We start from the raw sequence: 27,731 nt of genomic DNA, 5'->3' as shown, positions 1-27,731 counted from the left end.
CCTGGTGCCTCTTTCCAGTCACCCGCTCTCCAAAGTCCACCGCTGTGCTCTGATTTCCATTACTGGATATTAGTTTTGCTGTCAAATGGTATATTCTGCATAAAAGAAAAGCAAGTGGTAAACCATATTGTACATTACTCAATTTAACAAGCACAGCTCCTAAGGTGGAATCTATCCTCTCATTTTCAAAAAAGCTTAATATTTTCGGTTAATTTTAGTTTTAGATTTGGGGGCACATATGCAGGTTTGTTACCAGGGTAATTGCATGTTGCTGAAGTTTGGGCTTCTGTTGATCCTGTCACCTCGATAATGAACGTAGTACCCACTAGGACGTTTTTCAGCCCCTGCCCCTCGTCCTCCCTCCCTTGACTTGGAGTCTCCAGTGTCCATTGCCATCTTCATATCGATGAGTACCCATTGTTTAAGCTCCCACTTGTAAGTGAGAACATACAGTTTTTGGTTTTCTGTTCCTACATTGATTCACTTAGAATAATGTCCTCCAACTGTATTCATATTGCTACGAAAGACGTGATTTTGTTCCTTTTTATGGCTGCGTAATATACCGTGGCGTGTATGTACCACACTTTCTTTACCCAGTCCACTGTTGATGGGCACCTAGGTCGATTCCATGTCTTTGCTATTGTGGATAGTGCTGTGATAAACAGGAGTGCAGGTGTTTTTGGTAGAGTGATTTATTTAACTTTGGGTATATACCCAGTAATGGGATTGCTGAGTCAAATGATAGTTCTATTTTGAGTTGAGAAATCTCCAAACTTCTTTCCACAGTGACTGAAATAATTCACATTAGAGTGTTTTTAATGTTTAGTTATTTTTAATAACCAATTCTGATCCCAGGGAAAGAAAATGGAAATGGAGATGTACTTTACGTGAACTATGCTCTTTGGAAACTCTTCAGTGGCATTCGGGAAAGCAAATTTACAACCCACATGCTGTGCCACTTCAAGGACTTATTTTTGTGGTCTCCCAGAAGAAAATGACACTAGGGGAGAAGTGATTGAATGTGAAGTGTCAGGAGATTGCTGCTTGTCCTTAAAACCCCGGGTCTGTCCGTGGGCTGCGGACGCGGGTGTGTGTTGGGGAGACCTGCGACTGCCGGGGCCGCACCCCCTCCCGCAGGACCTTGGCGGGCCTCTCGCCTTTCCTGCCTGTTTCCTGTCCAGCAGCTGGCGAGCTGGGGGCGGGCCGGAAAGAATGCGCTGCCCAGAAGGGGCGGGAGTCGACCACACCCGGTCCCGAGTGCCCCCCGCCCTCCCGGTGCCCGCCCTCCCCACGCCGTCGGGGCGGGCCCGGGCGGCGCAGTGGGAGCCGAGCGCCGCGGGGTCAGGGAGCTCATTCCCGGATGCGAGATGCTGGGCGCGCTGCCTCGCGGCCACTGAGGCCTCCCGTCTGCCTTGCCACTCGGCCGGCCAGCCTGGGGTCGCTGCCTGCCAATCCTGAAAGGTAAGAAGCCACCTCGGCATCCCGGTGCCCGCGCCCCCGTGGGCGCTCCTGTGCCTCGAGACCCTCCGCGGCTCTGCTGGGGTCGGGAAATGCTCCCGGGCACTGCAACTTCCCGGCAGCCCGAAGGCGCAGGTGGACGGTGGCGGCCACTCCACACACCCGCCTCGGGCCCCAGGGCACGCTTTAAGTCTGGCTCTCTCCTGGATCCGATGTTGCGATGTGGCCGAGTGACTGAGACTGGCCACAGAACCTTGAAAATTTGCGTTTTGAGCTACTGTTTCTTTCCAAAAAGAAATCCTTTCTGGGATACAGAAAGTATGAGATATAAACATTACATTAAATTAAAGACGGTCTTCATTAAGAGGGCTTTATGCTGACTGCACGAGGCTTAGGTTTCCAAGCATGAACTGGGCTTGCAAAGCTAAGTAGATGGGGCGAGTGCACGGCGTCCCAGGGACGCTGCAAGCAACCCGTGGGACCAGGGCAGAGCAGACTCGAATGAACATAGAAATAAAGCCTGTTTACACGAGCTGCTTTAGAACTAGAGATTTCCTCCCAATAGATATGATTCCTAGATATACAGACGAGTATGTGCATGTTGGTCAGGAGGGACAAAGTAACTGCTTCGTTCTCCCTTTTAGTCTTTCACGAATTATTGGTCCCATCGATTTTAGTGTAATTCATTTTCTTTTTCTGCAGCTATGAAGGGAGATTTAGAAGCGTTTGTCCTACCTGGTTTCAGCAAAATCACTAAGGTTGGGGGATGCTGTTAGCCACTGAGAATATTCACAGCTTCTCCCCACCTTCTCAGCTGATGCATTTAGAATTTTTCTATAAAGTTTACATACGAGAATGCTATCTAGACGTATTTTCAAAAGTGTATAAACTATACCTAAGTTCTTAATTTCTTAGGACAATTCTTGAGCCAAACGTAAGAAGTCAGTTGGGGTTTTGGGAAGAACATGTTGAAAGAAAATAAGCAAGCAAGGTAGAAATTAGAGAGACATATTACTACTATGATGTTATGATTATGATCATAATCCATATTATGATGGACGAGTAGGCTGGTTTGTTTTATGTCTCTTTCCATTCAGCTCACAATATAGATGATCTCACAATTCTATGTTTTACTGATCATTTTCATAAGAAAGAAAATGTGTTATTATCACAAAATCAGTTATGATTTTTTGAATAAAAATCAGTTTTTATTTTTTAAAAAATAAAAAGGTTATTGTGGTGGAAGCAAACAAATCCGAGAGAAACCAGTTCAACTTTTGGGAGCTGGCTTCTCCTTAGTTTGGTGACCAGGTCTCGATGACTTAAAAGAAGCATTGTAATTGTCCTAAGTGCTCACACTGGCCCAGGAGATACAATGCATTCTCTCAGGATCTCACCAGCTGTCTTTTGCAAGCTTGCCAGTCTGCATTCAAGGAAAGAATTGGGTTAAATCTGTGGCTAATTCTACGCAAAACAGAATTTTCTTTCTTTCTTTTTTTTTTTGGCAAGGGGTGGCAGGGAAGAGGAGGGAGCTCTAATCATCTGCATAGTTACACTTCAGATCTCGGCTTCCCTTTCAGGAAGTACTGAATTTCCTTTGTTCAACCAGTTCTTACTGAAAGAAAGCTAATAGAGACACACCAGTTTCCTTTCCATTGAATTTTGGCTTATTTCAATCAGTCTTCTTAATTCTACTAATTTGTGTTCTTCTCTGAAGAGATGTAATATGTATTTGGAATATATATACTTGCTTATTAAAATGATTAACTGTGGGCCAGGTGTGGTGGCTCATGCCTATAATCCCAATGCTTTGGGAGGCTGCAGTGGGTGAATCACGAGGTCAGGCATTTGAAACTAGCCTGGCCAACACGTGAAACCCCTTTTCTACTGAAAATACAAAAATTAGCCAAGCATGGTGGTGCACACCTGTAATCTCAGCCACTCGGAAGGCTGAGGTGGGACAATTGCTTGAACCTGAAAGGCAGAGGTTGCAGTGAGCCAAGATCAGGCCACTGCACTCCAGGCTGGGTGACTAAGCAAGACTCTGTCCCAAAAAAAAAAAAAAAAAAAAAAGAGAGAGAGAGAGAGATTAACTGTAAATAATGGGGGATCCATAAACACTAAGAAAATATATATTTCGGTATATTTAATATTAATAACTCATAGTTTGCTAGACTCTAGTATGAAAGAACTGTCTTAAATGCCCAGTGTCTTATTCTATAATTGAATAGTCTGTATCAAAATAAGTGCCTCTTCCAACAAATAACTCTGAGCCACAGGCCAGCAAGGTCTTCCCTGCCCTTTTAGGTAGATTGGCAAGATTGCTTTGTGACTCACCTATCTCCTGATGCATACCAGCAGCAACAAGTATTGCAGGACTGATGAAGATGATTGTTATTTGTATGTTTTTCCTTAGACTGCCCTAAACAAGGGAAGTCAGGGTCACATGGAGTTCACATTTAATTGTAGTATTCTGGGGTATCTTTTTTTTAAAAAAGCTTTGATCACTTGGATGTAGTTACCAGGAGTCAATAAGTGAAGCAATCCTGTAACACATCAGTGGTGCAAGGAAGCCTTAACGCATTTGTGGACACCAGGCCGGGAGCATGTGGGTGTATATAGCAGAATGCTAAATGAAAGCAGATAAATACTGTGAAAATGTAGTATCAAAATTGGCTATTAGCTTTGATAAAATTAAGCAAACAACAATAAACTCGCTGCTTAAGGATATGCCATAAAGAGAAGAGATTTTGGTGTTTTGCAAAGATAATCTTATCAGGTGTTGGGCATACCTGCATATTCTTGACCAGTGAGTTATAATGGAATGAAAGGGGCTTGTATAATTATAAGTCATTGCCCCAGGGAAAATTAGTGTCCTCTCTAGCTTCCTTTTAATATCACATAGGCAGTTTGAGTTTTAGAATTGTTTTGTTATTTCATGATTACTACTTTGTCAATCACACTAAATGGAGCCATCTGTTTTTGAGGTTCTAATTTCAGGTGTTTTGGGGGAAGAAAAATCACAATTTGGATGTGAGAAAGGACATGAGGAGACTAAAGACCTGGGGTTTTGCTGATCAGAATGAAACCAATGTTGAAAGACTTTTCAAATCTATTGTTGATGGTGCTCTGTGACTATGGTGAGTATTGTGAGTATACTTAATGTTTTGGTAGCAATAAAACATAAATGTGACATTTATAAATGCATTGATGTTGATGACTTCATGAAGGAGACAGGGTAGGGTCTATACAGTTCAGTGCTTTCTAAACTGTGATCCTTGCAGCCCTGGGTTCCCTTATATTTCCATGATTCTGCATGATTGATTCAAATTTCACTTGATATTTTTAACTCTTTAAAAAAATTTTTAGAAGAGTCTCTCCAATTTTAACAAATTGGAAGCAAGCATGTTACCTTCAGTTCTCTTCTATTTCCCAAGAATTCAGTGTGATAAATCACCTCATACACACATGCAATGATGTTGTGTATACTAGGATTCTGCATAAGATTTCACTTGACAGAGTTTTGGTATCTTTGGAACCAATCTAACTATTTCAATCCTTGAATGCTGGGTGCTCTGAGACAAGTTTCTTAATCTCTTTCAACCTCAGCAATAATATTGACTTCACAGGGTTGTTAAGATCATATCAAGAATGTGAAACACCCTGAATGTGTGAGCAGAGAGTAGGTGCTTAAAGTGTGTTCTTTTCATTAAGTTCATTTCAACTAAAAATTGAGTTCATTTCACAGAGTTTTACACAACTACTGAACTGATAGAGTCAACAATATGACATAATCTCCACTACTTTTCTTTTGATGATTTCCAAATATTTCATAGACATCTAAGCACTTGATGGTATGGGAGTGGAAGTTGTTTTCTAATTTGGTGAAGAAATTGTGATCCAAGGTGTAGAGGACACTGGCTTGTGTGAGTGGCACAGCAGTTAAATGGATTGGAGCATGTTCTGTTCATATCATTCAGTAGACCTCCTTTTTCAGTCTTTTCTTTTTTAAGAAGTTTATTTTTGCAAGAAGACGCCAGATTTAAGGAAAGCCAGTGTAGGATTCATTCATTTTAAAGTAATTTAACCCTTCTTAAAAATAGATTGCTGTACATGTAACAGCCTTCTATAAAAAAGTATGTGTCCTTGATACATAATGATAAATAAAGCATCGAAATTCTCCATTTAAACAAAGTATACAAGGGCGTTTGTTGTTAAGAGCAAAATTTCTTACTGGAATATGAAAATAAAAGTTGAATGAGCATAAAATAGAGCATAGAAGTTAAGTGCACAGGCCACTGATGAAAAAGGAGGTATTGTCGTCCGGGTGTGGTGGTTCATGTCTGTAATCCCAGCACTTTAGGAGGCCAAGGCAGACAGATAGCCTGAGGGCAGGAGTTCAAGACCAGTCTGACCAACATGGTGAAACCCCATCTCTACTAAAAAGTACAAAAAAATTAGGCTGGCATGGTGGCATGTGCCTGTAATCCCAGCTACTCAGGAGGCTAAGGCAGGGGAATTGCTTAAACCAGGGAGGTGGAGGTTGCAGTGAGCTGAGATCACACCATTGCACTCCAGCCTGGGTGACAGAGCAAGACTCCATCTCAAAAATAAAAAAAGGTAGGTATTGTCATAGATCTGTTTTTCCCTGCTTTATCTCTACTCAATGCTGATCAAAATATACCATTACCCGTGTACTATATTAGTCAGGATGTGGTAGAACCAAATTGTAGTTTTCTTTTTTTTCGAGATGGAGTCTCGCTATTGTTGGCCTGGGTAGGGAGGCAATGGTGCGATCTTGGCTACCTGTAACCTCCACCTCCTGGGTTCCAGCACTTCTCCTGCTTCAGCCTCCCAAGTAGCTGAGATTACGGCTACCTGCCACCATGCCCAGTTAATTTTTGTATTTTTAGTAGAGATGGGGTTTCACCATGTTGGCCAGGCTGGCCTCGAACTCCTGACTTCAGGTGTTCCACCCTCCCCGACCTCCCACAGTGCTGGGATTACAGGCATGAGCTACCGTGCCTGGCCCAAATTGTAGTTTTCTAACAGGAGTTCTAAGGTAGCAAATTCTCCCTTTAGTACATAACCTCCTGTCTGCTGCTGCTGGAACCCTTCTGTTGCATCTTTGTTCTCCATTTCCAACTGGGCATGTGTGCCTTTGTCATTGACTGGCTTCCATCAAATCAGAATCTGATCTGCTTCACTGAATTGACAATCCCCGTCATACACAATAGACTTTTTTTTGTTGTTTAGCCAGTCAATTTTAGTAGTTAGGGGTCATATACCTAACTTTAGTGACATTAATGTTAATAAGTTCTGATAACCTGCTACCATCAGACCAGTCTGCAGTGGACTTTCATTAGCTAACTGAGTGGTGTATGTGTCTTATTCTTAAATGCACCAAAGAACCATCTTGCGCTCTTCAGACTGAAATTAACATGACGTTTTTCTCAGTCTTAAGCACTTGCTTGGGCTGTGGTAAGTGCTGGGGTCTCTCTACCCACTAGTTCAAGAAAAATAGCAGGTTGGCTCTGACCCAGTATGCAAGCTGCGCCAGAATCAGGCACCTTGAATCGTCTCAAAAGGGACTATCCCTCAACTTGTTTTTCTTAATTGGAGAAAAAAACTTTATCCCACTATGGTTTTCAAACAAGTAATAATCGAGCATTCAAGTCATCCAAGTTCTATGTCTTTTATTTCACCTAATCTGAAATGAGAACTAGGTGAAATGCTATGCTAATTAAAAACTCTTCTGTGTGCCAGGATATTAATGTGCTGATTCTAATAATCATTGTTTGCATATATCTATAAGGGTGTTTTAAAGACTGCCAGCCCAAACAAAAAACACATGGGCCCCTTTGGACGTATATATGCATGAGGCATATATAATAATAATAAAGTCATACTTACACAAGTTGTTTTTCAAACCTAAAGGGCACTTCAGTCCCTACATCTAGAACTGTTTCTTACCCTAACCACGGGCCAGCTGACTGTTGCATTGCCAAATTCTGCCTCCTTTGATATGTATTTGGATAGGATTCAAAAGGGAAACAAGGATTCTTGTGTGTCTGTTCTTTGCACTTTTCACTTAAGTACTCTGCTGGGTAAGATTTAAAAGATATGATTGATCCTAACAGAATGATACTTGGGAAGTAGTAGTCATCTGTCCTATCTAGACAAATAAAAGTTGCTGTAATGTCATTATATTGCCAAGGACAAGCCTAGTTATTTCATAAATGTTCACCCTATCCCTTTGGTTATTCATGCATAATAAAGTGTCAACATTTCTTATCCATCTAAACATTTCTGCCTCACACAAACTGAGGACACTGATTCCTTTACTGGTAAAAAATTTCCCAGTGCTTGCCTTGAATATCAGAAAATAACAACTTGAAGTAAATTTAGGGTCTTCCATTTCAAGTCATCCAGAACAATTTGTATTGTGTCATTTAAATCCAGCTTTCTCTTCAGTGTGTATCCATTTTCCCAAATATCAACCACCAGAATATGATTAATAATACGAGATTGGGTTTTTAATTCCAAAAATTATTATTCTAGTTGTATAGATTTTCCTTGCAGTTATATCACATTGTCAAAAGTTGTGAATTCAGAGTATTTTCCACTAGTCATTGTAAACATAACCATGAAAGATGAAGATGAAGGAATGGAACCGCTTCAGAGTGCAGAGAGCACAGTGGCCAGCTTCCAGGATCGTTACTCAGTATAATTTCACATCATCCCTGGCTCTGTTCTAACTTCTCTTATCTAAAATGCTGTTTTCTGCTGGGTACGCGGCTCATGTCTATACTCTTAGCACTTTGGGAGTCTGAGGTGGAAGGATTGCTTGAGCCCAGGAGTTTGAGAACAGTCTGGGCAACATAGTGAGACTCAGTCTCTACAAAAAGAAAATTAGCTGGTGTGGTGGCATGTGCCTGTAGTCCCAGCTACTTGGGAGGGCGAGGTGGGAGAATCACTTGAGCCCAAGAGGTTAGGGGTACAGTGAGCAGTGACTGTGCCACTGCACTCTAGCCTGGGTGACAGCGTGAGGCCCTGTCTTGGAAAAAAATTAAAAATTCTGTTTTCATCAATGTCACTAATAGTTCTGCTCAAATATACCTTTTAAAAACCAATTCTGACCACTTCATTTCAGTTCTTGGAGAAGCTGAGTATCTTCTGTTGCGAGAGCCAGGCCATGTAGCCCTCAGCAATGATACCGTGCATGTGGATTTCCAGTATTTTGATGGTGCTAATGGGACGCTGAGGAATGTGTCTGTCCTGCTGTTGGAGGCCAACACCAATCAGACCGTAACTACCAAGCACGTCCTGACCAACCAGTCCCAGGGAACACTCACGTTTGAATGCTTCTATTTCAAGGAGGCTGGTAACTACTGGTTCACAATGAGTCCAGAAGCAACAGACACCAGCACTCCATTCCCCTGGTGGGAGAAGAGTGCCTTTCTGAAGGTGGAATGGCCTGCCTTTCATGTTGACTTGAACAGGAGCTCCAAGGCAGCAGAAGGCACCTTCCAAGTGGGCCTGTTTACCAGTCAACCACTGTGCCCATTTCCTGTGGACAAGCCTGCCATCACAGTGGATGTCATCTTCACCAACAGTCTTCCTGAGTCAAGGAGAAATTCAGGACAGCCGCTGGAAATAAGAACCAGCAAAAGGACAGAACTTGCTCAAGGTCAGTGGCTTGAGTTTGGCTGTGCACCTGTGGGGACGGAAGCCTATGTCACTGTAGTGCTGAAGCTGCTTGGGCGAGACTCAGTCATTACCTCCAGAGGACCCATTGACCTGGCCCGGAAATTTGGATACAAACTGATGATGGTGCCAGAACTCACATGCGAGTCCGGGGTGGAGGTGACGGTGCTGCCTCCACCATGCACCTTCGTCCAAGGAGTAGTCACTGTCTTCAAGGAGGCCCCCAGATCCTCTGGGAAGAGGACCACTCATTTGGCTGTTAACAGCCTGCCCCTGGGAGAGAGGAGGACCGTTTTTAACTGTACTTTGTTTGACATGGGGAGGAATAAGTACTGCTTTGACTTTGGCATTTCAAGCACAAGCCACTTTTCTGCAAAGGAGGAGTGCATGCTAATTCAGAGAAGTATAGGTTTGTACTGAGATTTTTTAACATTTTAAATCAAATCCTTCATGTAATCAAAATTATCGTTTAGAATTTAGATGAACTGTACCATCATTTTTGTGGTTCAGGCCTTATAGTGTACCAACTGGCATTATCACCCTTAGCTGAAAAACTAAGGGTACCAGTAAACCTACTTAACCTCTTTAAGTCTCCGTTTTCCCCATCAGTAAAATAGGGGCAATACAAGTACACACATCAGAGTCATGGAGATTGAACGAAATCCACATGTGACATTCTCAGTGCCTGGCATGTAGGAAGTGCTCAATAAACATTATATTTTAAAAATCCCATTATTAAATCATATGATAAGTTCATGGAGAGATGACTGGGAGTTCAAAACCAAATCCCAAATTAGCAACATCTGTCTTCCTCTAGCTGAGCATGTCTCTTCTAAGTCACTCATTATAGGAATGCAGCCTTTATAGTGAGAAATCAAAGCAAGATTTAAAAAAAATGTATTCAGATTCTGTATTCTGTGTGTAATGCCCTACCTAATCACAAAGAAATAGTAAAGGGGTTACGACAAGTGCATTCATTCCCTATGCTGCTCTTTGCATTTCTTTCCCTTTTCTTGGGGAAAAGTCTTAGCAAGTAGTTTAATTTGGCAGAAATCATCTGGTTTGCTTTTATCTTTATCCCCAGTAAGCCCAGTGTCCCCTCACTGCATAAGCCTGACTTTGTCTGCAACTCCCAGTGTTCCTTGCTGCAAATTTACACACTTCCTCTCTTTAAGTCCCTTTGCTTTGGTGTTCTTTTTCACCACTGGCCACTTCCTTCCTTGTGCTCCCTTTTCCATGCAGCCTAGATTCCATAGCTCGTCCCTTTAACCACCCTCCTGCCAATATCCTAAACTCCTTAGCCTCATTGTCCTTCCGATACACCTGCCAGGACACACCTCAGCTCTGCACGTAGCCAGCCATCTGACAGCCACCCACTGCACCACTTCTAAGGCTGCATGACAAGGTTACACACAGGTGGATCATGCTTTCATCCTTGGCAGGGCCTGCATGCTGCTCAGCATGTCACCCAGGCCAATGCTCCTTCCTACACAACAGCCCTTTCAGACCTTCTCCACTCCTCTCAGACCTCAACCCTGCGCACTGGTTAACTCTCAGAGTTGATTTTCCACCTACCATGCAGAGCAGCTGGAAGCCGCTAAGTGGGAACTCCACCCTCTCACCAAAAGATCTGTACACCTGTAGACGTCAGACCCGTCCTCTCCACTCCCTTCCTGCCACCATGGAAGAAGTGTTATTCCTTCTCTCCACTGTGGATCTCAGCCTCTCTGCTCATTTCGGGAAACTTTTCATTAGTCATTATCCCCTATCTCTCCCATCCTCAACTGTCCTTCCTTTACAAACTCATTTTCATCGATTTTGAAATGTACTTAATTATTGTGTCCCAAAAGAAAAACCACCCTGACCCTGTGATCTCCCCCAGACATCACCATCTTTATTCTTCCTTTTATAGCCCAAAAACTGCTTGACAATTTGCCTAGTGCTTCAGAGTTCTTTTTTTGCCTCCCATTCACTTTTCAACCTATTGCAAATTGGCTTCCACACCTAAGTCCTCCCCTGACATACTCTTACTGAGGCAGCCAGCAAATGAGTTACAGGACTCCAAATCCAGGTACACTTCAGCCAGTGTCTTCATTGACTTTGATTCTGTGACACCACACACCTGTCACCTCCCTGCTTGCTTCTTCATAGTCTCCTTGGCCTCCCGGTTCCGCTGCCTGTCTCCCTCAAGTGCTGGTCATCTTCTTATTTACTCTTCACACACTTGCCAGGTGATTGACCTTGATGCTGATGGCTCCAGCTGGGTGTGTCTCCCCTACTCATCTCCTGCATCCAGGTGCTGCATCCCTTGGATGTCTCCCTGGCACCTCAGAAGCAGCATTTCTGGACTCACTCATCATCGTACCCTCAACCCTGCTTCTCAGCAGTATAGGTCTTCCCCCACCATCTTACGGATCAAACCAGAAGCCAGGAGTCCTCCTCTTTACCTTCTGTAAATGATACATTACTGAGTCCTATGGCTTTGTCTCCTGGGTGTCTCAGTCTCTCCTCTTCTCCCCAGTTCCACTGATACCACGTGGATTAAACCTCCATTACTCCTTGCCTAGACTCTTAGAACAGATTCCCAGTTGGTTTCTCTCTGTCTACTTCATTCTCTCACTGCATCCAAAGCGATTGTTTAAAATTCAGGTCAGCTGAATTTTAAGCAGGCTATTCTCCTACTTAAAAGTCATTTCACTGGGTCATGTCACTGGGCAGAGTTTACATGATCAGTTTTATAGGTGATGAAATGGAGGCACAGAAAGGTGAAGTAATTTTCCCAAGATCAATAATGTTTAAATAGTAGGGTCAGAACACAAATCCAGGTAGACGAGCTTGGGAGCTTGCTTTGGCCACTATTCTGTAACTGCCTTCCACGCAATTGACTCAATTCATGTATTAAATACTACTAAGCTTTTAGGTTGAAAAAAAAAGTTTTTTTCCTCCTTAACTTACTGTTTCATCTTGTGCCACCCATCTCTTAGAAGACCCTTAACCACTTGGGAGCCCACAGGCCCAGTGCATAAGAATGATTTGTTCAATATAAGGAAGCCTGGTTCTATGCAAAGAAAATCTGAACTGCGGATCCCAGGTTCGACTGCTCTTCCTACTGCTTATAGCTACTCTGCTATGTCTACAGAGTTTTCTTATAATCATGATTTATTCAGTTACCTTGCTTTCTTGAACAAAATGCCTTGCAGATGTGAATATTTCAAAGGCAGCATTCCTTCAGATAGTCTTATGGGTAGAAACAAACCTCCCTTTTCACATTTAAGACATATTTTGCTTATTCAAAATTAAAACCCTCTATAAAAGCCTGAAAGGCATTTATCCTGGACAAACAGGTTTGTTATGTAGTGTGAGCACATGTATGGACATCTAAACAGGAACAGGACAAAACAAAACAGCCTTTCATTTGTGACGACGGACTATTTGGAGTATTGGCTTTTTGCTCTTCATTTCTAACATGTGAACTACAGTTATCTAAAGAGTTCACATTTGCCAAGTATTTTCCTCAAAGTTATTAGCAGAGATCATCAGGGAACAGATGGAGTTACTTAAGACATTTACAAATATTTGCCTAATATATATATATTTTTTGAGACAGAGTTTCGCTCTTGTTACCCAGGCTGGATTGCAATGGCATGATCTCAGCTCACCGCAACCTCTGCCTCCTGGGTTCAGGCAATTCTCCTGCCTCAGCCTCCTGAGTAACTGGGATTACAGGCACGTGCCACCATGCCCAGCTAATTTTTTGTATTTTTAGTAGAGACGGCGTTTCACCATGTTGACCAGGATGGTCTCAATCTCTTGACCTCGGGACCCACCCGCCTCAGCCTCCCAAAGTGCTGGGATCTTGCTCTGTCACCCCACCTGGAGAGCAGTATGGTCTCAGCTCACTCCAACCTCTGCCTCCCGGGTTCAAGTAGCTGGGATTACGGGCATGTGCCACCATGCCCCGCTAACTTTTTATTTTTATTTGATATGGGGTTTCATTGTGTTAGCCAGAATGGTCTCGATCTCCTGACCTCGTGATCCACCCACCTCAGATTCTCAAAGTGCTGGGATTGCAGGCATGAGCCACCATACCTGGCCAAATATTTGCCTAATTAAATTTGATCATTGCTTTCAGTGATTTCCTGTGTTTATTGTTTGATTAATTTGACTTAGAAATTGAGACATAAAAGCTTAGCTTAAATATTCATTTCGTTTTATTGTTTGGTATCCTACAAGCTATGACTTTAAAGGGGAAACAACACAACATTTTAAAATGAGATTTTTTTTTTAACATTAAGGTTTTGCTTTTAGCCAGGAACAGCGGCTCACGCCTGTAATCCCAGCACTTTGAGAGGCTGAGGTGGGCGAATCACTTGGTCAGGAGTTTGAGACCCGCCTGGCCAACAAAGTGGAACCCCGTCTCTACTAAAAATACGAAAATTAGCCAGGCATTTTGGCATGTGCCTATAGTCCTAACTACTTGGGAGGCCAAGGCATGGAAATCGCTTGAACCTGGGAAACAGAGGATTTATACGCACACACCTGTAAATCCCTGAACTCTGGGAGGCCAAGGTAGGTGAATTGCTTGAGCTCAGAAGTCTGAGATCAGCCTGGCAACATAGCAAAAACCCATCTCCTCAAAAAATACAAAAATTTGCCAGGGATAATGATATGTGCCTATAGTACCAGCTACTCAGGAGGCTGAGATAGGAGGATCACCTGAGCTGGGGGAAGTCGAGGCTTCAGTAAGCTATAATCACACCACTGCACTCCAGCCTTGGCAGCAAAATGAGACATTGTCTCAAAAGAAAAAAAAGAATTATTGTAAGTCCCCTCTCTATCAGTATCCATCCAACCCAAGATCTAGCAGATCCTGCCAGCACTAGGCACCAACACAGACTCTGCGTAAAAGACTATTCATCCTTTATGGACAAAAACTTCTAATGCAGCCAAAGGTATACAAAGCACTACAAAACATAAAGAAAATGTAGGGAGATGCATTCTCAGGTGAGCCAAGTGGTGCAATCTTTGTAGTGAGTAATAAAATATGAGCTCCATTATATATGTATGTATGTGTGTGTGTACATACACACACACACACAATTTTTAAATCTAAAAATATATACACTTTTTTTATCAAAACTCATTTTTTTCTGATCCTAAGTAGTGGAATTTTTATTTTTAGTATGACAAATGACTCTATGTATTTAAATAAGTTATATAAAGTAAAAGAGCTCAGGAGGAATAACAAAAAAATTATTAGCATGTGTAATTCTACCTTTTGTGGTCTTAAATGTGAGCATGGAGAAGGATAAACTATATATTGACTTAATTTTCAATTTAGATTTTACAGTAGTGGGATTTCCAGTAGATTTTCCAAAAACAAATCACAGTACTATCACTCAGACTGTGATTCTCAAAGCTTTTCAAGCAGTGACGCTTAGTATCGGAACAGCTCTGAAGCTTTGAGGACAAAGCCAGCTCATTGTTATGCTGTACGAGGAGCTGCAGTGTGATCTCAGAGGCACAGAACTAATATTGTCTTCACTTGGACCTCTAGATGGAACATAATTAGCACACCTCAATTGACGTTGGTCCAGGATCCTGGTTTGTAACCCTCCCACTCTTGTGAAAATCTTTTAATTGCTGTAAAGAACTCATATTCCATTACTCAATCCAAAGATTGCACCACTTGGCTCACCTGCGAAAGCATCTGCCCTGCACGTTTTCTTCATGTTTTCTAGGGCTTTGTATACCTTTGGCTGCATTAGAAGTTTTTGTCCACAAAGGATGAAGAGATTTTTATACAGAGTCTGTGTTGGTGCCTAATGTTGGCAGGATCTGCTAGATCTTGGGGTTGGATGGGTACTAATAGAGAGGGGACTTAGAATAATTTTTTTTTTTTTGAGACAATGTCTCACTCTGCTGCCGAGGCTTGAGTGCAGTGGTATGATTATGGCTTATTGAAGCCTCGACTTCCCCCGGCCCAGGTGATCTTCCTACCTCAGCCTCCCAAGTAGCTGGTACTACAGGTGCATGCCACTATCCCTGGCTAATTTTTGTATTTTTTTGTAGAAATGGGTTTTGCTGGCCGGGCGCGGTGGCTCATGCCTATAATCCCAGCACTTTGGGAGGCTGAGGTGAGTGGATCACGAGGTCAAGAGATCGAGACCATCCTGGGCAACAAGGTGAAACTCCGTCTCTACTAAAAATACAAAAATTAGCTGGGCATAGTGGTGTGCGCCTGTAGTCCCAGCTACTCGGGTGGCTGAGGCAGGAGAATTGCTTGAACCCAGGAGGTGGAGGTTGTGGAGAGCTGAGATTGTGCCATTGCACTCCAGTCTGGGTAACAACAGTGAAACTCCGTCTCAAAAAAAAAGAAATGGGTTTTGCTATGTTGCCCAGGGTGGTCTCCTGAGCTCAAGCGATCCACCTGTCTGGCCTGTACTGGGATTTACAGGCGTGCACCACCACGCCTGCCAAAGTAATTCTTTATATGGAAATTACTCATTTATTCTATCTGGCAGTGATTGCATATCTGCTTGGATGAGATGTTCACATTTATCAATCAATAATAGCTGGGAGGGTTTTGTGTGCATTTTGAAGCTCCAGTGTTAGGTATGTCCTCATTTAGGATTAAAGTTCGTTGCTGAATTGACCCTTTTATCACTATGTAATGTTGCTCTTTATCCCTGGCAATGTCCCTGGTTCTGCAATCTATTTTGTTGGATATTAATGTAGTTACTCTAGTTTTCTTTTGCGTAATGTTCATAAGGAATATCTTCCATCTTTTTACTTTTAACATATGTATGTCTTTATACATAAAGTGGGCTTTTAAAAAAATAACATATGGTTGGATCATGCTTTTTTATCTAATCTGACAATCTCTGTCTTTTAGTGTTTAGGTTATTTCATTTTATCATTATATGGTTGGATTAAGATTTATTTTGCTGGATTTATATTTGTTACATCCATTCTGTTTTTTTCCTCTTTTTTTCTTCCTTATTTTAGATTAATTGAATATTTTAATGGTTTACTTTATACTATTGGTTTATTGTTTATACCTTAAAAATGTATTTAGTGAGCTGGGCCTGGTGGCTCATGCCTGTAATCCCATCACTCTGGGAGGCCAAGGCAGGTGGATCACCTGAGATCAGGAATTTGAAACCAGCCTGGCCAACATGATGAAACCCCGTCTCTACTAAAAATACAAAAAATCTTAGCTGGGCATCATGGCACGTGCTGGTAATCCCAGCTACTTGGGAGGCTGAGGCCCAAGAATTACTTGAACCTGGGAGGTGAAGGTTGCCGACGCCATTGCACTCCAGCATGGGTGACAGAGCAGACTCCTTCTCAGAAAAGAAAGTATTTATTTAGTGGTTGTCCTAGAGTTTACAGTATACATCTTTACTCTCAGTCCACCTCCAGGTATTATATTGCTTCATGTGTGCTACAGGGACTTTTGAACAATATACTCCCAATTCGCTCCTCCCATTCTTTGTGTGATTGTTGTCACAATTTTACTTTATATATGCTTTTTTTTTTTTGAGAAAGAGTTTGCTCTTGTTGCCCAGGCTGGAATGCAATGGTGCTATCTCAGCTCACTGCAAACTTTGCCTCCCGGGTTCAAGCAATTCTCCTGCCTCAGCCTTCCAAGTAGCTGGGATTATGGGCACGCACCACCATGCCGGCTAATTTTTGTAGTTTTTTAATCGAGATGGGGTTTCCCCATGTTGGCCAGGCTGGTGTCAAACTCCTGACCTCGTGATCCACCCCCCTCAGCCTCCCAAAGTGCCGGGACTATAGGAATGAGCCACCGAACCTGGCCCTATATATGCTATTAAACACTGAATACGTTGCTACTATTTTGCTTTAGGCTATCAATTATATTTTAGAGCATTTACACATGACAGAAATGGTTTTTATATTTATCTTTATATATACTGTTACCAGCACTCTTCATTTCTTTGGATAAAGGCAGATTTTTTTCTGGTAACATTTTCTTTCTGCCTGAAGGATTTCTTTGAACATTTCTTGCATTTAAGGACTGCTGGTAATACATGATCTCCATTTTTGTTTATCTTAAAAAGTCTTTATTTCTCCTTTATTTTTGAAATTATATATATATATTTTACTGGGGTGGTTTTTCTTTCAGTACTTCAGAGATGGCATTCTGTTGTCTTCTGGCTTGGATAATTTTGTCAAGAAGTCAGCTGTAATTCTTATTGCCATTCTTCTCTGGTGGTGTATTCTCCCCCCTTCAGCCACAGCCCTCACACTTTTTGGTTGTTTTAGTTTTCAGCAGTTGGAGGACCGTATTGCTTTTTGCATTTATCCTGCTTGGTGTTTTCTGAGCATCTTGGACTTGTAGTTTGGGGTCTTTCATTAACGTTGGAGAGTTCTTAGACATATTTATTGTGTCCTATTCTATGTTCTCCTCCTCCAAATTCCAATTGCATGTATGGGAGTCTGTCTGATATTGCCCCACAGCTCTCCGGTCTTCTATTCTGTTTTATTTACTCATTTTTTCCTCTTTGTGTGTGTTAGTTTGAGACATTTCTATTTACCTATATTACATTTACTGTTTTTTCCTCAAGTGTTTCAAGTCTATTGATGAGCCTTCTTCATCTGTTTTAGCATATTTTAAAATTCTAACATTTGATTTTTTAGTTTCCAACTGTCTGATGAAATTTGCCATCTGTTTATGCATCTTGCTCACCTTTTCCACTGAAGTCTTTGACTTATTTATCATAGCTATTTTAAATTCTTTCTGTGACAGGTCTAATATCTGGGTCACATCTGAGTCTGGTTATCGTGATTACTTTGAATCTTGAGAGTTTTATGTTTTTTTCCCCTTCTTATTGTGTCTAATAATTTTGAGTTAAAAGCCAGACACCTTGTTTGAAACTGTAGACATGGAGGTATTTATGCCTGGAAATGGTCATAGGCCTGTTTTTGTCGGGCCTTTAATGTGGGTATTGGGTTAATGTAAGGAATTGAACTGTGTCTGGGTTTTTACCATTGCTATGGCTACCCTCAGTGCTTATCACATTGGAAATTTTTCTAGTGTTACTTTGTGTTTAGGGCAGGCATTGCATCACCATAGGGGTTTCCTCCATGCTCTGTCCCACCCTCAGCTTTGGTTGTGAACCTGTACATCAGAGAAGCTTTCATCTCTTGCTCTGCCTCTTCCTCAGAAGTAGACTGTTGTTACTTGATACTTGGCACTTGCTAGCCTGGAGCAGAGGGAAGGCATTCTCCTGTACTAGTTCAGCCTCAGTGTTAGGCAAGTGCTGTGTTCCTATGTTTCAGAAGTGGGGACTTTCTGATGATCCTGCTCCTCCCCAGTGGTAGAAGATCTCTAATAGTCTGGGTGGGCCCAGGATAATTTTGGCTCTTCCCCAAGGGTGAAGGAGTTTCTTTTTCCATTTTCCAGAAGCAGTTGATATCAGCTGGTGCTCTTAGGATGATAGGGTTTGAGGCCTTTTCCCAAGTGGTTGAAGATTTTATTCAGGAAAGGAAATGGAGAGAGGATCTAGGTGAGGTTTTGTGTCTTTCCCACAAGGCTGCCCCTTCCCTCCTTGGGCCCCCGCCATGAGGGAGGCTTTGTCTGGTCTGGTACCTGCCCTCAGTCCTTTTTGTACTTGATGAGCTCTGTGGAGAAGATCCTGCAAGTGAGTATAAATTCTGCTTGTGTATGTGAGTCATAGGGGTTCTATATTCTGTGCTAATCCACTAGACTTTTGGCAGTTCATGACATTTTTAGGTGAACTCTGCCGCTGGTAAACAAGAATGGCATCTCATTTTTTTTGGAGGATCCTATCTTTTCTTATATTGCAGGATAGTTAGTTGTCCTGTGACTTTAGCTCTTTGGTGGGCTCTGGAAAGGTTAAGATTTTGTAAATTATACGGCTTTTCTTTCTTTTTTTAGGTTAGGAGCAACTCTTTTCAGCTTTCTATATCTGGGAATGCTTTTACTCACAGACTTTTCAAGACCTGAGATTTGAGTTTTGCTGTTTCATTTGGGTGCAGTTACATACTGACTCTCAAATGAACTAGCGTTAAAAGCATAACTTATATCCTTGCAGAAACTTGGGGACTGTGGCAGCCGTGGAGCCAGTGTAGCACCACATGTGGGGATGGTGTCAGAGAGCGTCGCCGAGAGTGTCTCACTTCCTTCCCAACCAGACCCGGCTGCCCTGGAATGCCCTTGGAGACCTCCCTGTGTTCCCTGGAGGAGTGTGCTGGTAGGTGTTCTTGCTTCCTTCAGGAGTCTCTCCTCAGATCCTTCATCAGAAGGTATATTGAACCCAGGTCTGCCCGAGAGTTACGAGTCTGAGGTCAAGAGTAGACTCATGAATGCTCTGTGATTGCTGTTGGTTGTACTAGCCCTGTATACGTTAGTGTCTCTAAGACTGGGAGTAGCTGGGAGAGTAGCTTACCAGTGAGATGATGGGATTTACCGCTGTAGAAGACAGGGAAATGATAAGGAAATATTAAGGATTCAGACATATTAAATCATTTCTAAAAATGCAAAAAATGTAGAAGGAACCATTTCTTCATAAGATTTTTTTTTCTCCCTGTTTTTCCCTACCGAAACTGTGGAAAAACAGTTTTCCTTAAGTTTTCTCCCTATCAACCCAGAAAAGCCGGGGGACCACATAGACCAGTATTTGTCAGAATGGGGCAAGACTCCCTGTCTAATCCCCTGCGGCCTAAGTTGTTCCTTACCGCCCCTTCCCAGAGGGACATTTCTTCTCGCTCTCACCTGGGGACTGGCCTTTCCTGCATCTTCCAAGCATCTTCAAGGCACATGCTAGTAGCTGGTCAGTGAGTATTTGGTGTAAATGGTCTATAGTAAGTTGCTCACATGGTTCAGTTGGGTTTGCCCCAGCTTATGGAGCTGAATCGTGTTCACTTACCACGAGTCACACACTGAATAGTCACTGCTTTTCCCACACACCATCTCGCCTCCTGACGGACAGTCCACATTGACTTGGCCAGCCTCTGCTCTGGTCCTGACTCTTAAAGTTCTGTCAAGTCCCGTCTTCTCGTACTCTCCAATTCCAGGTTAAAAGACCATCTTAGTTCCTTGTTTCTTTGGGATCTGGAGGAGTTACGTGCTTTTCTGTGTTCAGATCTCAGAGTACCTTTTGGCCCAAACCACAGGCACCTGGCAGCGTCTCAGCCAGTGTCCCCACCTGTGGCCTTTAAACTCCTTGCTGCTCTATTATTTTCCCAGCCAGTATCATCGGCCTTGTTCCCTTCATTCCATCATTTTTAGGATATTATTCTTTCTTCTGTTTTTTTTTTCTTATTGTAGCTTCTGACCCAGGCTCTTCTTTTAGGCCTCCATCTGCCTGTCTTCTTTCATTGGCCCCGCCCTGAATTCATTATTTCTTCAGTGATATTTCATTCTGTTTCCTAAAGCTCTATTCTTTGTCTCCTCTTCTCTTTATAAGTCCTCTCCACTTTCTACAGACCTTCTGTGTCTATAACTTCCTTCAAATATACCTCATCCTTTCAACTCTGGGATGGGATCATGTATGCAGACATTTCATATCTGAGTTCCATAACACTCATGCATTTAAACTCAGTGGCCACTGGTGACTGCTATTCTTTTATATGTGACGAAAATAGGTATTTATTGGTATTACCATTATTGATTATGTGCCATGTGGCAACACTTAAAACACATAATCTCACTTCAGGCTGACAGTAATTCCACAAAGTAGGTATAGTTGGGCTGGGTTCAGACTTCTTGAGAGCTTACTGCCTGCCAGGCATTTTTCTAAGAGCCCTGCACACATAAAGTAGGCACAGTCTTATCTCTACATTGCAGATGAGGACTCTCGGGGACAGAGAGGATGAGTGGCCTGACAAAGATCATGAAGCTAGAAAGTGGCGGTCACTAGATGTGACTCCTTGCCAAGCTACCTATCCTGAATACCTTGCTTTTATATACAGGACAATTTGGCTTTCTAGAAGAAGCCTCAACAAAATGGAATTAACAATCATTTTTAAGAAATGTGATATTATGTCATATTCTAGCATCTTAATTCTTTAATACTGAGTAGGAACTGGAAATTGTACATTTTAAGTTAGCAAGAAGAGTAAGTCCTACAGACTCGCCTGCCTCTACTGTAAGTGGTCCTCAGATAATTGCTTATGTGGATAAAAACGATCCTTTCTTCCAAGGATTCTCTTTCCTAGTCAACCTATTTTCCATTCTTTGGAAATGTAGAGATAAATTCACCGGCTGCATAACATCAACACATCTCCTTTAGTTCATGTGAAACAGGAAAAACTAGAGATAGAGATGGGTGAGGCCAGCAGCTTTTGGGCTTTTCTCCAGCTATGATTTTAAAGGAAGCCAGCCAGAGTAAAATGATAAGTGAAAAATTTAAAAGAAAAAATAAGTAAAAGATAAGTAAAAACTCAAGTGAAGAGGTTCACGGTGTGTCCTGGCAATGCTGCTACCCCTGTCATGAGGAGCCACTGGAGTTGAAGGAAGTGATCCATCAGGGAACAAGTCTGTCATCATTCAACTGTTTTCACTTGTTTGGGAGTTCAGAGGTTGGTTTGGCTTTAAAAGAATGTTCTTCCGCCAAGGTCTGATTGTAGTTGTACATTATTTGGTCTATCGTGTTCAATAAGAGAGTAGCAGTACAATTAAATTGTCGTTTCACCTATGTTCCATCTGTTGGAATATTGATCATTTTGCTATTGCCTTTTTAATAATGAAAGAGTGAATCACTAGTGTTTATTGAGAACTAACTATGCAAGTCACTGTGACCGTGGTTCGGAATGTATTAATAAGATAGGACTGTCTAGAAGGGGCTTATAGTAGCTCGGAAGGCACATAAACAGGCTTAATACTATACAATACTATAGGGCCTACAGTTACAAATGTACCCAGAGCTTGCTATAGAAGCTTTCAGGAGTAATAATCCAAGCTCAAAACATTTCCAGTCTTGGAGGAGACTGGAAATAAAAATTATTGTTTTTTTTTTTTTGAGACAGAGTCTTGCTCTGTTGCCCAGGCTGGAGTGCAGTGACACGATCTCAACTCACTGCAACCTCTGCCTCCCGGGTTAAAGCAATTCTTCTGCCTCAGCCTCCCAAGTAACTGGTACTAAAGGTGCGTGCCACCACACTTGGCTAATTTTTTGTATTTTTAGTAGAGATGGAGTTTTATCATATTAGCCAGGCTGGTCTCAAACTCATGGCTTCAAGTGATCTGCCCACCTCAGCCTCCCAACGTGCTAGGATTACAGGCATAAGCCACCATGCCTGGCCAAAAAGGTGGTATTAGAGTTGAAATTGGAGAGCTGAGGTTTCCCCCAGGTGAAGTAGGTGAAAATGGGGGTTTTAGCAAAGCGAGCAATGAACGAAGGCATGGAAGATGGCACAGTAAGAGAACTGGAGAACTGAAAGTAGTTCAATGTGGCTGGATGATAGTGTGCCAGGGAGGGGTGGGAGACATGAGGCCAACCAAGAAAACGGGGTGCATATCCTGAGGGGCCTTGAAGGTTGGGACCTGTGTTTTCGTGGTATCTCTATCTGGCTGTAGCATGGAGTATAAATCAGAAGGTTAGGCATGGCAGCAGATGTAGCTGTTAAAGAGTTTTGCAGTAACCTACATGCAAAATGAAGTGCCAGCAATTGTGATGGAGGGAGAGGAGGATTCAGACTCTGTATGTGGCAAGTGATGGCGAAGGAGGCATGAAGGATGAAACCCAGGATTTTAGAATTAGCAACTGTGGGAACTGTGATTCCATTCCTTTGAGATTATATATATCAGAGGAAGCACATGTTCTAGGCAGAGATGGTGAGTCTCAGGCATTTTGAGATGGAGGTGGTGGGATAGCCAATGGAGATGGTAGAGCTAATGGAGCCAGGAATGGAACCTAGCTCTCCTTGGAGCTAAAATCTATGCTATTCTCTCTAATTTACATAAGTGAATATTCTCACTGAAACCAGAAGGGAGAGAGAGAGTTGGAAGAGCTGTCTAACAGTGGCCAATGATGCGAAACGAACTCCTTTGCATTTGACTATTGGGAGGTCATTCATAACCTCGGTGGCAGCTGTTTAATTGGAATATTGGGGATAGGTTGCAGGAGACAGAGGTTATGTAGGAGCAGTAAGCAAGGCAGACTCTTCTTTTCAGTAAGCATGACCAGGAAGACAAGGGGCAAGATATGGCTGAGAGTGTGAGAAGGTTCTTTTAAAAGTGAGAAGAGCTGGCTGGATGTGGTGGCTTGTGCCTCTAATCCCAGCACTTTGGGAGGCTGAGCCATGTGGATCACTAGGTCAGTTGATCGAGACCATCCCTAGCCAACATGGTAAAACTGCCATCTCTACTAAAATTACAAAAATTAGCTGGACATGGTGGCACAAACCTGCAGGCCTAGCTACTTGGGGCGGGGCGGTGGGGGGGGGGGTTGGGCAGTGAGGCAGGAGAATTGCTTGAACCTGGGAGGCAGAAGTTGCAGTGAGCCAAGATTGTGCCACTGGAGTCCAGCCTGGTGACAGAACAAGACTCTGTCTCAAAAAAATATAAAATAAAATAAAGTGAGAAGAGCTCAAGTATGTTTCTATGCTGAGGAAAAGGAGCTACATAGAGGAGTAGCTAGAGAGATTTGCTGCGGAGGGGACCCTGGACAAGGGAGGCCTAGGGAGTATTTGCTTGTGGCCTCACCTTTTATAGGAGGACAGTTCTCCCACTGATCATGTGGAAAAAAGGTAAATAGAGGTGTGGCTGCTAATAAGTTTATGGGGCAGGGGAGGATGACAGAAGAAGCCAGGCATGGACTTGCCTGATGGCTTCTGTTGTGTGTGTGTGTGTGTGTGTCCCACTAGAGTGCTAAGGAAGTGGATTGATGGGGCTTAAGGAAGTGGTGAAATTGGGAGCAGGTGTTGTAGGGGACCCACTGAAGGATTTGTGGGCAGGTGAGGTTGGGTGCTGTGACTGTGTGGGGGTACTGACCTGCATGGTTGTGTTATTTCCTTCACCCGTGCTCAAGACCTGGGTGCAGCAGCTGGGAATTCACATGTCTAGGGTTGGACTTCTGCTGCAGAGCAGGGAAAGGGGTATAGCTCAGTATTAGAGGCTGAGAGAGTTGAGGTTGTTGGAAGGAAAGTGGTTTCAGTAATGAATCATAGTTCTAAATTGGTTAGGGGCGGAAGTGAGTCTAGGAAGCGTCTGGCAGATGTGAGAAAATGGAGGGCTGGAGAATCAGAAGTCTCAGTTTAGTAATAGTGAGTGAGTGAGAATAGTGAACACAGATAGAGAGCAGGTTGAGCAGTTTAACATTTTAGAAGAGGAGCAGACAGTGGGAAGGTACCATATGTTGGATGGACCTGAAGTCACCTGGATGCTCCAAGCTCTGGGATAGTGAGGGAGGCTGGGACCCAGGTGCTAGAGTGACTGATGGCTAGCAGGAGGTTGGGAGCTGATGGTGTTGAGGGAGGGGTGGAACATTGGCTTGCCAGGATGGCATAGGCATCAAAGGAGTGGAAGTTTTTTAGGGAGGTGAAGGGTGCAGGTTGGAAATAGCAATAGGAATGAGCTTGAGGAGCACACTCTGCTGCTGACCCTGTTTACTTCTAAAGAAAGTATGTGTGACAGCTTCCACTGAGAGGACTGGAGGAAACCAGGCCCTGCAGGGTAGCCTGGCTTCAGGTGGGACAAGGAGGTGAAGGCAGTGTTTTGTGGATCAGTTAGGAATGTTGGAGAATTTGTAATCAGCTGTCCCCTAGGGGATAGTGGGAGGACGGTGGAGAAGATGAAGAGCCGGTGGTGGTGATACAACCATGGGAACAAAGCCATAGGACAGGTGACCAAAGCGGAAAGAGTTGGGAGCTCAGGGTCTCACGTTTCCAGGTGTTTCAGTGGCAGTACAGGTAGAGGCTCCAGGTGGTGCCTACATTTTGATGACCATGGGACAAACCAGTTTGAGCAAGCAGGGAAAAAGAAGAAAAATCCCCCTCACATAGAAGGTAGGAAGGGGAGTGGATGGCTGAAAATAGAAGAGTGAGAACGCAGAGGCTTTAACACTTAGGAAAGACAGTTTCTGGATATTAGAAGGGCGAGATGAGTTGTGTTATATTTTGCCACATCTCATTTTCATCCATTAATTTCTCCTAAGATGTGCAAATTTAGGTACCTAAATTTGGCCTGCCTAAATCATTTTGCATTTCACATTTTATACTTGGTATTTTCTGATGTGCCTCTCAGAGTACATTTAACTTTAGGTACTACATTTACATTATCCTAAGTGAACACTGATTTTTACCTTGAAAATTTCTACATGCTACTTCTGTGTGGAAACTTGGAGGCCAATTCTAGCAGGAGCTGGTGAGCACAGAGTCACCTTGATTATGGCTTAGCAGGTCACCTTGCTTCTGTAGGTCTCTGTTTGTGCAGTGTTTCTCCTTTGGTGATCCTGTTTAGCTTCAGCTGCCAGTAGAAATCCATATGTAAGACCAGAAATCCCAGTCCTTGTATATGTTCCTTCATTCCAGAACTGCTAGATAACTCGAGCAAGTGACGCAGAGACCTTAAAACTGTGCAGAGCAAACAATACTAGAAAATATGTATTTGGGCCAGGTGCAGTGGCTCACAGCTATAATCCCAGCACATTGGGAAGCCAAGGTGGACGGATCACAGGTTAGGAGTTTGAGACCAGCCTGACCAATATGGTGATACTTCGTTTCTGCTAAAAATACAAAAATATTAACCAGTCTTGGTGGCACATGCCTATAATCCAAGCCACTCAGGAGGCTGAGGCAGGAGAATTGCTTGAACCTGGGAGGCAGAGGTTTCAGTGAGCCCAGATGGGTCCATTGCACTCTAGCTGGGGTGACAGAGTGAGGTTCTCTTCCCCCCCCCGAAAAAAAAATCTGTTCCTCTGTGTTTTTGTTTTTTTGTTTGTTTGTTTGTTTTCAGCTTTCCAGCCATCCAGCCCATCTCCTCTTCAGCCCCAGGGTCCAGCAAAGTCCAACAGCATCGTGACTGTCACTGGCATATCCCTGTGCCTGTTCATCATCATTGCCACCGTGCTCATCACGCTGTGGAGGAGGTTCGGCCGCCCCCCCAAGTGCAGCACCCCTGCTCGACGCAGCTCCCTCCACTCCCCCGGTTTCCGGAAGAACTCGGACGAGGAGAACATCTGCGAGCTGAGCGAGCAGCGCGGGAGCTTCTCGGATGGGGGAGACGGGCCCACGGGGAGTCCGGGGGACACGGGCATCCCTCTGACCTACAGGTGGAGCGGGCTGGGGCCTCCCGAGGACGATGCCTCTGGCAGCGAGAGCCTCCAGTCCAACGCCCAGAAGATAATCCCCCCTCTGTTCAGCTACCGCCTCGCCCAGCAGCAGTTAAAGGAGATGAAAAAGAAAGGTCTGACGGAAACCACGAAAGTGTACCACGTGTCTCAGAGTCCCCTGACAGACACTGCCATTGACGCGGCCGCCAGCGCCCCCTTAGACTTGGAAAGCCCAGAAGAAGCTGCCGCAAACAAGTTCCGGATCAAATCCCCATTTCTGGAGCAGCCTGCGGTCAGCGCTGGGGAAAGGCCTCCCTCCAGGCCGGATCTAAGTGTGACGCAGGCCAGTTGTGCCATAAGCCCCAGCCAGACTCTGATCCGCAAGTCACAGGCGAGGCACGTGGGCAGCAGAGGGGGCCCGTCCGAGAGGAGCCATGCCAGGAACGCGCATTTCAGGAGGACAGCGAGTTTCCATGAAACCAGGCAGGCCCGGCCGTTCCGAGAGAGGAGCATGTCCACTCTGACTCCACGGCAGACGCCCGCCTACAGCTCTAGGACGCGGACCTGGGAGCAGACAGACGACAGATCTAGGCCTCCGAGTCGAGACGCCCACCTGTTTCCTGAGAGGCTGGAGCATTCCCATGGGGCAGGTGGGACCGGTGGCCCATTAAGCCCTCTCCCTAAATGCTACACTTTGGGGCAGCCCTTGGGAAAACCAGACCTTGGGGATCGCCAGGCAGGATTAGTGGCAGGAACTGAGAGAACAGAGCCTCACAGAGCTCGTCGGGGACCGTCCCCCAGTCACAAGAGTATCTCAAGGAAACAGTCTTCTCCCATATCCCCCAAAGATAGCTACCAGAGGGTCAGTCCTCTGAGCCCTTCTCAGTGTCGGAAAGACAAGTGTCAAAGCTTCCCGGCTCACCCCGAGTTTGCCTTCTATGACAATACCTCATTTGGCCTCACTGAGGCTGAGCAGAGGATGCTGGACCTCCCAGGATATTTTGGGTCAAATGAAGAGGATGAAACCACAAGTACACTTAGCGTGGAGAAGCTGGTAATCTAGACTGAGAGTCTGGCTGAGCTTTACACAGCTGGGGTCTGCAACTCAAGTTCTGTAGACTTTTGTGTAACTATTTGTGCCATAGGACAGAATGTGATGAAGTAGCACACACAGAGGACGACGTGTGAGTATGCATGTGTTTCAAGTCACAAGGAAGAAATTATTTATCTTGAGCTTTTCCTTTGTTATTCAATTTCTATTGGTTTATTACTAATAACAATGATAAAATGTAAACGAGCAAA

At 43.7% G+C, this 27,731-nt stretch overlaps 1 protein-coding gene across 6 annotated transcripts; it reads left to right on the top strand.

Annotated features, from left to right (window-relative positions):
• Positions 1-1,352: 1,352 nt before the first annotated feature.
• On the top strand, positions 1,353-27,731 carry LOC100394972 (thrombospondin type-1 domain-containing protein 1). 6 transcript variants are annotated; one of them, XM_078350893.1, is made up of 5 exons: positions 1,353-1,461; positions 4,459-4,598; positions 8,612-9,148; positions 19,251-19,409; positions 26,114-27,731. In XM_078350893.1, the coding sequence occupies exons 2-5, from the start codon at positions 4,541-4,543 to the stop codon at positions 27,490-27,492; spliced, it is 2,133 nt and encodes a 710-aa protein (XP_078207019.1). In that variant the 5' UTR covers positions 1,353-1,461; positions 4,459-4,540; the 3' UTR covers positions 27,493-27,731. The 6 variants fall into 6 exon arrangements, with proteins under 6 accessions (XP_078207019.1, XP_078206844.1, XP_035153007.3 ...); XM_078350718.1 differs by having other exon boundaries at positions 8,612-9,574; XM_035297116.3 differs by having other exon boundaries at positions 4,446-4,598.

The sequence above is a fragment of the Callithrix jacchus genome, chromosome 1 (genome assembly GCF_049354715.1).
Source record: "Callithrix jacchus isolate 240 chromosome 1, calJac240_pri, whole genome shotgun sequence".
In the NCBI taxonomy this organism is placed as follows: Eukaryota; Metazoa; Chordata; class Mammalia; order Primates; family Cebidae; genus Callithrix; species Callithrix jacchus.
Note: the sequence above shows the minus strand (reverse complement) of the source record. Positions and strands in the feature narration are given on the sequence as shown.